Raw genomic sequence first — 14,730 nt, forward strand, 5'->3', positions numbered from 1 at the left:
AACCGTAGGAACCGACACGTGAAAATGAAATCAGTAATTAACAAATGGTGGCGTTTTCGGTATTGTGCCATGATTTGATTTTAAAGAGGTCATAAACTCGTGATCTGTCACTTAAATGCAGTCTCTCCTATCAGAACGAAAAACGTTTTGTATTATTTTCCTCAAAGGGGCTTTTTATGAGAAAAATAAATAAATAAAATAAAGAAACTGACTTAAGCCTTGCAAACATTATCTTTAATATTCTAATCAAATACATTGGGGAAGTAACAATCATTTTCTGCTAGAACGTATCTAGGTGATTTACTCAGTGTTGTAAAAATCTGTCTGAAAGATGTCAGTCAACGTACACACAATCAGAGCGGGATTTATTAACATATGAAGCTAAATAAAGGCCGTTCATTTCAAGAACACAAGCCATGAAGCTACTGGGTACACCTTTTGTGTTTCTCTTTCGCAGAAAGCGACTCACGAGAAGCTTTATTCTTCTAGTCATATGTGGAGCGTTTGTGGTAGCTGTCAGGCATGGGATGTGGCTTGAATTAAAGCTTTCTATTGATGGTGAAAGTTATACTTTGAGTACAGATTACTGGAAAAAGTTCGCAGTCGCCAGTCCAGCAGTTCAAAAGAAGAGTTTGGAATTATCGGGGGCGAATGCCCTTATATGGAACAACTTCTGCCAAACTTCAGTTCAAGTTCTATGTTATCACCCTCTGTTTCCAAAGGCACCAGACGTGAAAACTGTTGTAAATTCATTGGAAGTTTCAAGAAATGAAGGTCATTATGCTCAGAGAATATTCGGGTTTCTACATCCACCGGAAACAGGATATTATAAATTTGCTTTAGCTTCTGATGACGTCTCTGAACTGTGGCTCAGTCCAAGCGAATGCCCAGAAAATGCTGTTTTGATTTGTAGCCTGAGCAAACGGACCACCAGAAATAATTTTCAACATTTGCCTTCACAGGTTTCCAACGAAATACAACTGTTAAAAGGTCATAAATATTTCATAGAAACTGTTCATCTTCAATTAGGGGGAAATGATTTTGTTCGAGTCGCTTGGAGCCTGCCTGGAATGAAAAGAAATAAGTTTGAGACGATTCCCGCCAATAGCCTTTCTCTCTTCATTAATAATAGTGCAACGGATAATAATTACAACTCTGTTCCCGACAGTCCCGCCTGTAAATCAAGACCCAGCCACGTTCACAGCCTAGAAACGAACACCAAATCCAGACCTACGTACCTTTTTCACGACGCAGTTGCCAACGTATTACCTTATTGTGCTTATGAGCCAAGTTATCTCACTATAAAAGAAGCACCTGTTGGCCCGAAACGGAATTACTACTTCCTACACGGTCGCGGCTTTATTCCCATAAAGAGTTACCCAGCTGTTGAGTACAAAACTGTTGTAGATGATTATCCAAGATTAGCGAATCACAGTCTGGATATGAAAATCGCAAAAGAAGCTGCAAAGAAGTATGTGGATGCATTATATCAACACCACGCGGGGTGAGTACATTCACGAATGGCATAGTTTTATAAAACAATGGACTTTACGTTTTTGGAGCATGAATATGTTTTAGGCCCGATTCAGAGTCATTTCAAGCCGAGGATTAAAATAAGCTCTTGGAGGAGCCAAAACATATTTATGCTCAATAAAATAAATTGCATTACTATTATTGTCACTGTGGAGGGCTTTGAGAAAATAATTAATGAGAAAATTGCGAAAAAATATTGACAACAAATAAGACTGAATAATCACGCGAGCGTGCAAATGCGCTAATATCTAGTCTAGCCAAAATCTTTATTTTGTCCAAAAAATGCGGCACAAGTCCAAATGAAGTAATTCTATATATTGTTGTTTTTCTTGTTTTTACTGTTTCGTTTTCGCAAAAGTAATGCTATTAGCAGTGCTGAAATGTAATTCATCAGGTACTTTTAAAATTGATACGGTAGCCCGATTAACACCTACATCATACGTTGACACCTTTCGAAATAATTGAACGTGCCCAATTGAGCACTCATAAGACAGTGAACTTGTTATGTATGTCATTCAAATAAATTACTTATCTCTCGTTTATTTTGATGTCGGTGATTAAGGAAAAGGTACAATTCCTGTCGAGGTTATAGCACTCAGTAAAATGTATAGTAAAAGAATATGTTGATTATCTCCTACTATTTAATATTTTTGTTTCTTTCTTTGTTGTTATTTTTTTTTTTTTTTGCCATTTTTTATCTTTAAATATACACTACGAACTTTATAAAGTCATGATAAGCAGTTCACATTACATGGCAAGTGTAGATATTGGGTTATAATATCAACTTCACACGCTGTTGTATATTGGTTGTATGCTCTCGAATTATCAGAGCTTTCATATTAACTTTAATGTAAAATATTTCGCGATATCATTCTCAAACTCATATGATAATTGCTTATTATCATTATGACTATAACCATCACCATCATCATTTTCATCGTCGTCATCATTATCACCCTATTGTCAGCAGCTTTATTACCTCAAAAACTATTATTAATATCGTTATTAATGTTGTTGTCGTTGTTGTTGTTGTTTTTGTTGTTATTGTTATCATTTAGCGACAATTTTACTTTTAATTATCAAACAGAAAGTTCAAGGTTGTGGAACTCGTCAACGTGGAAAGAAAAGTCGATCGCCAGTTGGGAAGTCGATTCTTACTTGAGTTCCTAATAAATGTCACTGAAAAAAACCAACTGGCCATGCTTTCAGAATCTGTCTTTTTGCCCAAGGGCTCTAAAGACTTGTGTTATCCCAAGGGATTTCAGTGGAATAGAAATGCAAAAGTTGTCTTAATTATCACGCTCAAAAACCAGGGACGGTGGATGGTGCACTTCCTAAACAACTTAGAAGAAATATACAGTGCTACAAAGGACGACAAAGTGAGTCTAGTGATATTCAATTTTAACAGTTCTGACATAAATCTGGAACAAGAGTTGGCAATAAGGAAACTTCCTCCCACTAAAGTCGTCAGTCACGAAGCAGAGTACTATTCCCGTACTAAATCCTTCAACAGGGCTGTGGAACAAGTTCAGGATCCGAAAACCATCGTGTTCACTCTTGATCTTCACTTGGACTTACCTTCCACAATCTTTGACGACATTCGTAAAGTGAGCATAAATAATATTTACATAAGATTTCCTTCAAAGTATGGAAACATGAATAGTAAAGGGAATATTGTTGTGAAATTCTACTTATCGAAGCCAAGAAAGTATTACTTAACGCCATAATAACCATGTAAGTGAAAAACTCCAACTAACTTCTACTTTCAATACACTACTGCAAAAAATTCAAAACTAGTTTCGTCTACGACCTCGTCAGTTGACAACAAACAAAAATCTATAAAATTTGAAAAATTTTGAAAAAACGCACTCTTCGTGTAGTAATACACGAAAAGTAGCCACTCGGAAAGAGGTCTCTAGAACTGTTACATTGCCATAACTGCCCTCGGGATGCTGACATAATTCCATTCGCTTTTGGAATTGATTAATTTGTCCTCTTCAACCTCATTCATCAGTACAGATTCCGTTATCTGCCTCAACATTGCATCGTCACGAAAAACCCCCGTTACATTCATTACAAAGCCTACTTCATTTCTATCATGCCTGTCACAAAAATGTCTCCACAGAACAGAGCTCTCCTCTCGACGTTCTAAAGCATGGAAGTGAATGCTTTAGAGAGAGAGAAAGGGTTTGGCCGGTTGACTTGGAGACTAAGGTCATAAATTTGCAGCACTTACGGACCTACCGTTTAATACACGAGTTTGCTTAGAACGAGAGAGGAGATTGAAATGCAACATCTCAAAGGGAGACTGTTGAGAACAACTAAAGAGTACATCGCTGATCAGAGAGTGGGTTCCACTGGGAATAACTTGACAACAGAAGAGCAGCAAGGGTTGAGGTCTTTAAGAGCCAATAAGGACATTGTTGTGTATCAGACGGACAAGTCTGGGAGATTTGCTGTTCACACCCTGGATAACTATCGTGTTGCATGTCGGCCGCACGTGGAGAATGATCTAACTGTAACGGAGGAGTTGCATGACAGAGCACAGACGGAAGCGAATGCACATTCGGTTCTGTGGGTGAGAATCCTCAATGCTGGGGAAGGTGTTGGTGGGAAAGCAAGGATTAAAAGTAACATGCTAGTAAGTGACTGCAACTTGCCCCCTCTGTATGCTGTTAGGAAAGATCACAAGAACGCAGATGACCCCTCTATTGGCCCACCGGTTCGACCAGTATGTGGGGCAGTATCAGCCTACAACAGGAAAGTGTCGCATTTGATGAGTTTTATTTTGGCGGAGGTGTGGAGGGAAGAGAAGAGTGTGTGTCTGAATACTGAGGAGATGTTGGCTGTCCTCAAGAAGTTAAATGACAGCCAGTTCACGGAAGATATTGTCGTTGGCTGAGCTGATGTGAAGGTGCTGTATCGAAGTTTGGACATTAGCCTTACAGTAGACAAAGTTTGTGAAGTCTTCAACACAAGTGGTGTAGAAGTGATTTGGATATATCAACAAAGTTGAAATAGTAAATTGGCCACCGTAACGATTACAAAAGCTGACGTTTCGAGCGTTAGCCCTTTGTCGGAGCGAATAGAGGAATTGTGGGTTGTGTGTGCTTTTAAAGGCAGAAAATGGAGCTAGAAGCACACACAACCCACAATTCTTCTATTCGCTCCGACGAAGGGCTAACGCTCGAAACGTCAGCTTTTATAATCATTACTGTGGCCAATTTACCATTTCAACTTTGTTGATATATCCAAATTATTTCGTTACTCCCACCGACGCAGCCCCAAACAGTTTCTTTCGAAACTATCAACCTTTATTCATTAGTGTAGAAGTGGTCGGGTTAAATGTTGAGGAACTGGGATTATATCTTTCGTTGAATAGATGTGAGTAGGAGTTGAGAAATCTGGGGTTACTCAGGTTTTGCCCGCGACGCAAGACTAACAGAGGCCGACCTCCAACCATCACAGGTAGCGCTGTAGATGAGAACAGAACCAAGAGATATCAACCTTGGCTACCACCGGTTGAGCAGCAGGACGAGATTACTACCAGAAAGATGTTCATGGAAGCGATGAAGGTTGTCCTTTTGTTTATCATGAAAAACCACCTCTACACACTCGACAATCAGATCAAGTTGATGACAGAGGGAGGTCCGATAGGGCTTGAGCTTACTGGGGTCTTGGCCCAGTTCTTTATGGTCTGGTGGGACAGACAAATGGTGGGGTTACGGGTGTACAAAAGGTACAGGGATGATATAGATGTGGTTATGAACGCTTCCGCGGCTGGTATCAGATTTGAGGAGGGAAGTTTTACCCAAAATGAGAACTTTGCACAGATAGAGCAAAACCTCAAGCCAGATAAACGATGCATGCTGTTGTTTCAGTCGATTGGAAACAGCATACACCCTTCTATAACGTTAGAGGTCGACTACCCGTCACGATACGGGGATGGAACACTACCCATACTCGATTTAAAAGTCTGGATAGAGAAGAGAAGAGAAGAGAAGACGTGTGATGATGGGCAAGACCGTGATATGCTGGTCGTGCTACATGAGTTCTACTAGAAAGATGCTGCCTCCAGATCTGTGATAAATGCAAGATAGGCCTTACCTTGGAATTGCAAGAAAACAATACTTACGCGGGAAGTGTTAAGGATTCTTCTCAACTGTAACAGAGAGTTACCCTGGGAGGTCGTTGTTGCTCACGTCAACCACATAATGTTACGTCTTCAATATTCTGGTTACGATCGGAAGTTTCCAAAAGAAGTAGTACGGTCAGCGTTAGCTGCCTACAACCGACTCGTGGAACTGGATGCAAATGGTGAGAAGCCTTTGTACAGGCTAAGGGAGTGGAGGGCGTTAGAACGGGCGCGATAGAGAAAGAAGAGACGTGACAACTGGTTTAGAAAGGGTGATTATGACACAGTGATTTCGCGCCAGCAACGCCTGGTTCCAAGATTAAACGCCGGTACATACATGAGAGATCGATGCCACAAAGTTTAAGATCAAGGTTGTTGAGCAATCTGGAACAACCCTTAAAGCCATGCTCCAAAAATCAAACTCTTTCAAACAGAGGCGATGCACCAATGCTGACTGCCTTCTTTGCCGGACTGACGGAAAGGGATCATGCCGAAGTACGGGTATTACATGTGAGTTGGTTTGCCACGCTTGTAAATCGAAATATGTAGGAGAGACGTCCAGAAGTGCGTATACTCGCGGTAGAGAACACTACCATGCTTTAGAACGGCGAGAGGAGAGCTCTGTTCTGTGGAGACATTGTTGTGACAGGCATGATAGACATGAAGTAGGCTTTGTATTGAATGTAACGGGGGTTTTTCGTGACGATGCAATGTTGAGGCAGATAACGAAATCTTTACTGATAAATAAGGTTGAAGAGGGCGAGTTAATCAATTCCAAAAGCAAATGGAATTATGTCACTAACCCGAGGGCAGTTATGGCAATGTAACAGTTCTAGAGACCTGGTTCCGGGTGGCTACTTTTCGTATATTACTACACGAAGGGTGCGTTTTTTCAAAATCTTTCAAATTTTTAGATTTTTGTTTGTTATCAACTGACGAGGTCGTAGACGAAACTAGTTTCGAAGTTTTCCCAGTAGTGCTTTGAAAGTAGAAGTTAGTTGGAGTTTTTTCACTTACATGGTTATTAAAGGGAATATTGATTTTGATTTTGAAATGGGCCACATGTCTAATCATTTCAATACTTATTTATTCTCTGATCTTTGTCCGCGTGCACCGACTATGACAACAGTAGGTCGGGAAAGCTCTCAAAGGCCACTCAGTCAGTAGGTTGCACAGGGAATCACTTTGCAGCATTTATATTCGTATGATCCATGCTACGTGTAGCCCAATTCCCTGGATCAGCCCAACATGAAAATATCAGGCTTATCCATAAGGATAAAAATTTGTTCGAAGTTAACTCAAAGAATTTCAAAGTTGTGCATCGCATGAAAAAAGGGGAACAAATGAGGCCTGTTATCGTTAAAAGCCATACAGCTTCTGTCGATAGGTTTCATTACAATTATACCCTTATGGAGGTATCTAACAAAACTAGGTGACATAAATTTATGGGAACACAAAATAACGTTATTTTAGTGAACCAATCGCATATCATTCATAGATGGCAAACAATGACGGTTGGGGTTTACCGTCGGAGATACATTTCTCGTTTTAAACACCCTACCGGTACTTTGGATAGTGAAGCTATTTCTAAATTTATTCCACAGCACTGCTTTGAAAATCGTTCTGTCTACGCTCCCATTATCATACGCTTGGGTTGTGGGAAGTCTCCAGAAACCCTGGAAGGAAGATGGGAACCAATGGGCTTTGGACTAGTTGGTGTTTACAAAAGTGATTGGGACAAAGTTGGCGGTCTTAATGAAAAAGCATTTGACAAGAAATGGGGCGGAGAGGATTGGGACTTCATGGAAAGAATCATTTATTCTGGAATGGAATATGATCGACTGCGACATCCAAATATTTTTCACTACTTTCATAGTAAAAAGGGCATGTGGGATAATGAGTAAATGAGAGTTAATTCTATTAAGTGGAGGAAAGGGAAACTTCAATAAACCAAACTCATTTATATTTCATAAAACAAAGAAAATAGCAGGTACCTTTGGGAAAGTTCAAATTTAGGAAAAATATGATTTCGACCTTGAACTGTCGAAACCCCAACCCACTGCTGTAAATTTACGTAGTGTCAGGTTTAAACACCTTATACACTTACGGTATTATTTTACAAGACCGGCCGAGAAAGAGTGGAATTTCTACGAATTTTTTTTTGTTTATTTGTTGTTTTGTTTTATTTTGTTTCGTCAAACGTTTTATAGTGTCAAATTTACAAGTCCAATTACACATAGAACTTGAAAAGAGCAGTATCACATCGAACACCCAGGTAGCTTCAACATCACTCTTCAACTTGGCCTTTAAATGTGTTCCTTTCCATACGATCCAAGATATCTCCGTAAACTTTGGTCATCTAGGGTAAATATGGAAACCTTATTTAATTTGATGGTTGCCAGATTTCTTTTTTTTTTTCCGCAAAAACCAAGAAGTGGCTACCTAATATAACTTTAGTCAATTCTTATTCATCTGTTAAAGAAGGAGAGCCCAATGGAAGGAGCAGTCTGACACGACTCGGAACTAAAAGATATCTTGAGTGAGCTGCAGAGCTTCAATAGACGCACCAGCCTCATGCTTGTGAAGAAGCACAGGAAAATAAATAATTTAATCACTTAAAATGGCGTAATATGGAATACCTTATCCTGATAGTTACACTTGAATGTCGACAAGTGATGAAGTAGTCTCATGGCCAATCCACACCATTTCTCGCCGGCTTCGTGACCGCCAGCGCTAGAATGAGAATGGTTTGCATTATGTTTGTGCATTAACAGAAATATTCAAAATATTCGAATCCCTTTTTCTGTAGTTTAGTTGCTGAATTTACAATATCTAAAGAACTGGTTTCCATCAGGGAATATTATACAAGCTACGTATGATGCACGATCCTCGCAGTAGATAGCGCTATTTAAGCAATAGCGAAATTCAGACCTGAAAAAAATCAGGCCTGTACGGGACTCGAACCACTGACCTCTGCGATACTAGTGCAGCGCTCTAACCAATTGAGCTAACAAGCCAACTGAGAGCAGGCCGTTAAGTTGATTCGTAATGAACCCGTGAAAGTGATAAATGAGATAGAATAAATGTATGAAAATCATATATTGAACTGCGGTATTTGATACGTATGATGCACGATCCTCGCAGTAGATAGCGCTATTTAAGCAATAGCGAAATTCAGACCTGAAAAAAATCAGGCCTGTACGGGACTCGAACCACTGACCTCTGCGATACTAGTGCAGCGCTCTAACCAATTGAGCTAACAAGCCAACTGAGAGGATCGTGCATCATACGTATCAAATACCGCAGTTCAATATATGATTTTCATATATTTATTCTATCTCATTTATCACTTTCACGGGTTCATTACGAATCAACTTAACGGCCTGCTCTCAGTTGGCTTGTTAGCTCAATTGGTTAGAGCGCTGCACTAGTATCGCAGAGGTCAGTGGTTCGAGTCCCGTACAGGCCTGATTTTTTTCAGGTCTGAATTTCGCTATTGCTTAAATAGCGCTATCTACTGCGAGGATCGTGCATCATACGTATCAAATACCGCAGTTCAATATATGATTTTCATATATTTATTCTATCTCATTATACAAGCTGTTCACTACATTAGCGGAGCGTGAAAAGTAGGGCAAAATTGCAGCAATTTACCATAGCCAAAACTAGGGATAAAAATCTAAAAAAAGTTAACGTCAAACATTCTGTAAACCGAAAAATTTCGAATCTGCTTCAGATATCAAGCCATCTCTCGCTCGATTGTGAATTACTGATTGGAAGATATTACCATCAGATGCAATCGGATTTGTACTCTTAAAGCAAACCACTAACTGTCGAGTAATTTTTGTCTGATTGCAAACTGAGATCCTCTCTGCCATTCCACAAGAAATATCACGATTTCGAAAGGTTTTTTATTGCTGGTCTTTCGGTAGACGGGGTAGCTGGACTGAGAAATATATTATCGCCTTTTCTGACGTAATACTAAAATGTTTTATTGCAACATTTGACTATGTAGTTCATCATCTCAGAAGGCTGTACCTGAATAAGTTTATTCCACAGTTCCATGCCTTTGTCATTAGCCATAAGATCTGAATTTCAGGATAACACCCCTGGATTTTAAAGAGAATGAGCCATTTTATTACCAACATATTTCCTTTGCTTCAATCAATCGTACTATTTACAATTTTACATCGCAGGTTACCACTCAGCATTCGGTTGACAACTAGTACTTATTTCTTTTCTAAGGTAGGAATGGGCCCCAGTGATCTAAACATCGTTTCCTGTCCCTTACCTATCGTGCTACCAACTTCAATGTTTACATATATGCCTATTTTAATGTAGCTTGGATCCAAGTAAACTGCAGCTATCTATTTATTTATGGTGGGTACCTTCGCTTTGTTCTCGATGATTTCACAAATATCCTGGCAAACAGTGAAAGCCTCTTCCTTACTCTCGGCATCACTGCTTCTACCACTACTTAATGAGTGGTGCACTAGACTATGAAAAGCTTTGCTACAAAATTAAAGGAAAAAGTAAGAGAGCGGTATTGTGCACTCGCTTTATAAATTTGCCTTGACAACGGTAGAAGTGAACGCTTGAACAGCTATTGATGTAAATTAAAAACTGATTGACAAGGTAAATGCAATGGGAATCAATTTTGACAAACATAGTTACCTTAATTTAGTAAAGTCGATCACGTCCATGGCTAAGTGTTTCTTTATCGCAATCCTCAGTGCCCTCATGCTTATCTCCCTGTGGTGACAAGGAGGCTCAACTGCAAGTGCTAGAGTCGAATACAAGAAAGTTAGAAGACCGCACAATCAAACTACCCCGGATGGAAATTAGAGGAGCATTAGGAGAACGAATTAATTGCCAACAAAGCTAGAGAAAATGAAACGACACGGTAAATTCGTCAGGAAGAAAAGTGGCATACAAAAAAGACTGAATATGTTTTTTTCTGGAATAAAGTTATTTCTACAACTCAAAATTTGAAAATTGTACCAGCAAATGTTTCAAATGTTCCTGGATCTGCGTTAGGTAGAGCCTCAGCTGCGTCAAGACAGAAACAGAGGTCTGAATCACCCAGTTGTGCTTTTGCTTCGAATTCATACAACGCCAGCAGTAATAACGATTCATCTGGAAGGGATGAATTACTATTGATTTTTAACTCATATAACTGGAGCAACTATGTTGAGACGAACGTAACTTGAAAGGTCATCCATTCTTGAGTCTAACATAAGGCAAAGGAACCTTTGAGTCCAACTTTGGAATAATTATTCGATTCACAAAAAATACAACCTTTTAAAGTTAATTTACAACCCAGTTTGAAAATTGAAAAAAGAAAAAAAGTCCTCACAATGCGTAAATATCTTATCAACGCCCCACAGTTTTAGCCCGCTTGAGAAGCACTAAAAATTGTGGTTAGCACCTTTCAGGCTGCTACCTAAGCCTCCGATTCCAATCTTCTTTCGTAAGACGCGGGATGCATCAACATATTCTAGACACTGCTTTAAAAGCTTAGTCTGAAAAAAGAAAGGAACAAAAAGAAGGATTGTTTAGACGGAGCTAAAATTCATCTCAGAATGAAAATTCAGCAAGTATATTTTCAATTCATCCTAAGTTTCATAAGCTGTTAAGATTGTCATTCTTAGCCAGAGGTCATTCCTCAGTATTGCACTTTGCGTCCTCCGTTTGGCATGAAAAATTTCGTAATCAGGCAAATAAGTGCGCACGTTTTCAAATAACACGGTATTGTTTTACAATCGATAACCAGGTTAAAAGGTCGTAAATGACAAAAGTTTGCCCATAATATCACCTAAACAAGCAAGGCGATTCTGAGGAACCACCTTAATCAGTTCTAGGCTATGACCGGGGTAATCCCTCTCTCTTTTTTATTTTTTGCTAACCAATTAACTGGTAGTTAATTAAGAACGCTCGTTGAAAAAAGGGAAACCACATCGAACTGTTCCATCCTCATCGTGGGATAGAGAAGTACTGTTGAGGGGACATCTCGTAAAATAAAGACGACTTTGAGACGCGGATGGGAACGGGATGTTGGTACTTTGCCCTGCACTTACTAAAGACCTTTGTCTGCCTTGTTTGGTCGAAGACACCGCAGTCGATATGGTCAATTCCCATCTTCGTCTCAAAAACATCTTTACTTTACTTCCCTAAAGTTAAACTATTGCTCTGTGACCGAATTAGTTTAGTTTTTTTACGTGATTGTATTATCAATTTGTATTATATGATTTACTGTTCGGTCTGAAAGACGTTTGCAAAACCTTTTCGTCTCCATCGCTTTGCTCTCTTGCTGCTTGAACTGCAGAAGCTGCTGCCATCACCAAACAATTTTTTTGACGAACCAAATTGGATGATTCCATGGGACACAGACAAGAGAACTTGAAAAAAAAAAGACAGTGATGATGTCTGGACTAATCACATTCAAGCATTTATATCAATGAAAAACTTGTACTAAATATTTCCAAAACTAACCCCTTATGCCCACTCTGAGTCCATTCTATCTAAAAGGAAATTGTACGGTCCAATATAACTACTAAGTTAAACAATAATATGTTTTCCCTGGACAAATAGGTAAAAACTTCAAAATACGCACCTTGTAACAGAATACGAAAAGTTCCTGCATATCTGCACAACAATCGGTACTTTCTAAAGCTAGATTCCACGCTGAGGATAACAAAATAGACTTATTATATGTATCAAGTTTTCTGTTATCATTTGTTTTATTTCGGAGGAAGGGGGTATTTTTCTTTTAAGTTTTTGTCTAGTAGGTGACTAGAAAATCGCATGGTAAATGATACTATCTTGATTCCTTTCCTCTGTAAAAAACAATCGTCTCTAAATTAAGAACTGAAAATAAATTCTAGCGCCAGATATTAAACTACTTGAGATCCCAACTGTTTTCTGTCTTCAACCATGTCCTTTCCTGACAGGCGTATTTGTTTAATAGGGTTAAAGCTGAAATTTGCATGAATTCTCTGATGTCCAAAGGAGCAATAGGCAGTGATCACATATTCCATATCCTCGTAATGTATCAAATTAAAATAATCTCTTGATTAAATATATAGTATCTGCATGATGTCCTTTTATTTAACTGGATATCGAGCACGGTAAGCATAAACTTCATGTATAATTCACACCTGATTTTAAGATCTCTCCTCGTTTTTGAAAGCTGCAATGTCTGACATATAATTTTTCGCCCCAGTGAAATACAAAAGTATGAAATAGACAGGATAAACTTACCAATTTTCATAAACCATGCGGCTTCTGTTAGCACATTAGAATCCCTGACCAGTTCCATCTGATTCAAGTGATCCAAAGCTAAAAGGGGTTAAGCAAACTTTACAGATAAAAACTACGAACAGAGTAAGGATCCTGCCATTCATCAAGTTGTCCGCTATTTGGGACTCAGTTAAAAATATTTGGCGCTGAATCCGGTGGAAGAAGAAGAGGTCACGATAATAATACCAGGGGTAAGGAAGTTACCTCTATGAAAGGGATACTTTCATTGAAACCTTCCTATAAAACATCTAAAAATGTATTTCACTTACCAGTTTGTAGGTAACGCAGAAAGCTGCTGTGATCTTCCCTGAATCAACGGAAAGAAGCCGCAGAATTGATTCATGATGACAAATTTGATGATGAAAGACAGTCATTGGGCCATATAAGGTACGGTGAACAGTCATGTTATAAAACAAAACATTTTGTGACACTGTTTTCTAAATTCTAACTTGTATAAAAGTATCCATTTCTATTTGTTTTTTTGTTTTTCCTTGGAACATTTCTTGTATTGGTTTTCGACTTTATGTGTTTATGATAGTGTAATGGTGCGATGGCATTGGCGCATATCGAAGGGAATTAATCTCCAATTCACCCTTCTCCTTTTTTTTACCTCGCCTTAATAATAAGTATCCGGGTAGAATTCCTCAACTTACTTTGCTCCAGAATCTGTAGAATGCGTCAGTTTTAATCTTGTAAGACATCTATTGATGACAATTTTTTAAATTAGTGATCACCGCTAATCTTTCTCTTCCAAAAAAAGGAACGCCTCCTGATCTCCACGTCCTATTCTTAATTCTCCGAGCAGAGAATAACAAGTGGGGTTGCCTCACGGATTTTACAGATACATTCGGTAAAATGAAGTACTCACACCAAGATAAAATAAACTGTCTCAGTGAAATAAACAAACTGAGCCTGGCAATTCTGAACAACAAGCATTGGAGGTAAATTGATAAAGAAACCAAAAGAAACTAAGAATTGAAGGCACGCACCGTTTTCTTGGTCAAGCAAACACATAGCTCATCAAACCGTGTCAGCAGCACCTCTGTCTATTTTCATTACAAGAAATTTAAGCGAGATACAAACAGAGGAGCACATTTGAATGATTACCTAAGTGAAGTCAGAACCTGCTGGTTATCTGCGCTGCTCGCTACGACTTTTTCGAGGGCACTGACAGCTACGTTATGGTTCTTTTGCTGAAAGGCAAAGTGCAAGTCATTCTGTTTAGTCAACCTTGCTGACTACAGACTACATTTTCAATGATCTTACACTTTCTAGCAACAAATCATTATTGTGGGAAATAATATGAAGGAAGAAATAGCAAGAGTATATAGATGGCAAGAGATTAGCGGCATAAGAGGCATCCAGTGAAATTGCCTCTCTACATTCAATCTGTCAAGAACTCAAGTTTTCTTAATTTCTATTCAAATTTCCTATTTTCATTCCCTCTGCGCAAGGATCTGATGAATTTTAGTTACGCCCTTGATCACGCTTCATTCAAGTTGAAATTTTACCAATGTCATCGTGGTGTAATCCCAGGTCACTATTTTAGTGAATTCAATCTACAAGAGCAAAGAGGTAAACCAACGCGGAACTTAAACAATAGTGCGCATATGCCGTCCGTCTGTATGTACATGAAATTTTACCTCCAGAGCTTGCTGTGCAGCAAGACAGAGCAGCCCATGCGCATCAGTTTCTGATACAATCTTATCGTAATTTGAGCCAATCTCACTCATCTTTGTCATTGCGTCTATAGCTACAACAAA

General features: G+C 38.9%; 2 protein-coding genes and 1 pseudogene across 7 annotated transcripts in view; 2 read left to right on the forward strand and 1 right to left on the reverse strand.

Annotated features, from left to right (window-relative positions):
- Window positions 1-355: 355 nt before the first annotated feature.
- LOC111340634 (beta-1,4-N-acetylgalactosaminyltransferase 3) lies at window positions 356-7,579 on the forward strand. Its single transcript, XM_022947509.2, has 3 exons — window positions 356-1,504; window positions 2,621-3,140; window positions 7,273-7,579. The coding sequence occupies exons 1-3, from the start codon at window positions 417-419 to the stop codon at window positions 7,570-7,572; spliced, it is 1,908 nt and encodes a 635-aa protein (XP_022803244.2). The 5' UTR covers window positions 356-416; the 3' UTR covers window positions 7,573-7,579.
- Window positions 3,189-4,549, forward strand: LOC148725945 (uncharacterized; annotated as a pseudogene).
- A 35-nt stretch (window positions 7,580-7,614) lies between the features above and the next one.
- LOC111319524 (testis-expressed protein 11) overlaps window positions 7,615-14,730 on the reverse strand; it is a 14,319-nt gene continuing 7,203 nt past the window's right edge. For 5 of the 6 annotated variants that reach the window (XM_088729386.1, XM_088729384.1, XM_088729385.1 and 2 more), the window contains exons 21-34: window positions 14,611-14,720; window positions 14,075-14,160; window positions 13,621-13,668; window positions 13,237-13,274; window positions 12,929-13,006; window positions 12,282-12,352; window positions 11,950-12,066; window positions 11,097-11,190; window positions 10,670-10,804; window positions 10,343-10,451; window positions 10,057-10,180; window positions 9,707-9,777; window positions 8,308-8,401; window positions 7,615-8,027 (exon numbers count right to left, since the gene is read on the reverse strand). In XM_088729386.1, coding sequence (XP_088585512.1) covers window positions 7,956-8,027; window positions 8,308-8,401; window positions 9,707-9,777; window positions 10,057-10,180; window positions 10,343-10,451; window positions 10,670-10,804; window positions 11,097-11,190; window positions 11,950-12,066; window positions 12,282-12,352; window positions 12,929-13,006; window positions 13,237-13,274; window positions 13,621-13,668; window positions 14,075-14,160; window positions 14,611-14,720 — 1,247 coding nt within the window. In that variant the 3' untranslated portion in view covers window positions 7,615-7,955. The remainder of the gene's footprint in view (window positions 8,028-8,307; window positions 8,402-9,706; window positions 9,778-10,056; window positions 10,181-10,342; window positions 10,452-10,669; window positions 10,805-11,096; window positions 11,191-11,949; window positions 12,067-12,281; window positions 12,353-12,928; window positions 13,007-13,236; window positions 13,275-13,620; window positions 13,669-14,074; window positions 14,161-14,610; window positions 14,721-14,730) is intronic. The other variant, XM_088729387.1, reaches the window with a different exon arrangement.

The sequence above is a fragment of the Stylophora pistillata genome, chromosome 8, assembly GCF_964205215.1.
Source record: "Stylophora pistillata chromosome 8, jaStyPist1.2, whole genome shotgun sequence".
In the NCBI taxonomy this organism is placed as follows: domain Eukaryota; kingdom Metazoa; phylum Cnidaria; class Anthozoa; order Scleractinia; family Pocilloporidae; genus Stylophora; species Stylophora pistillata.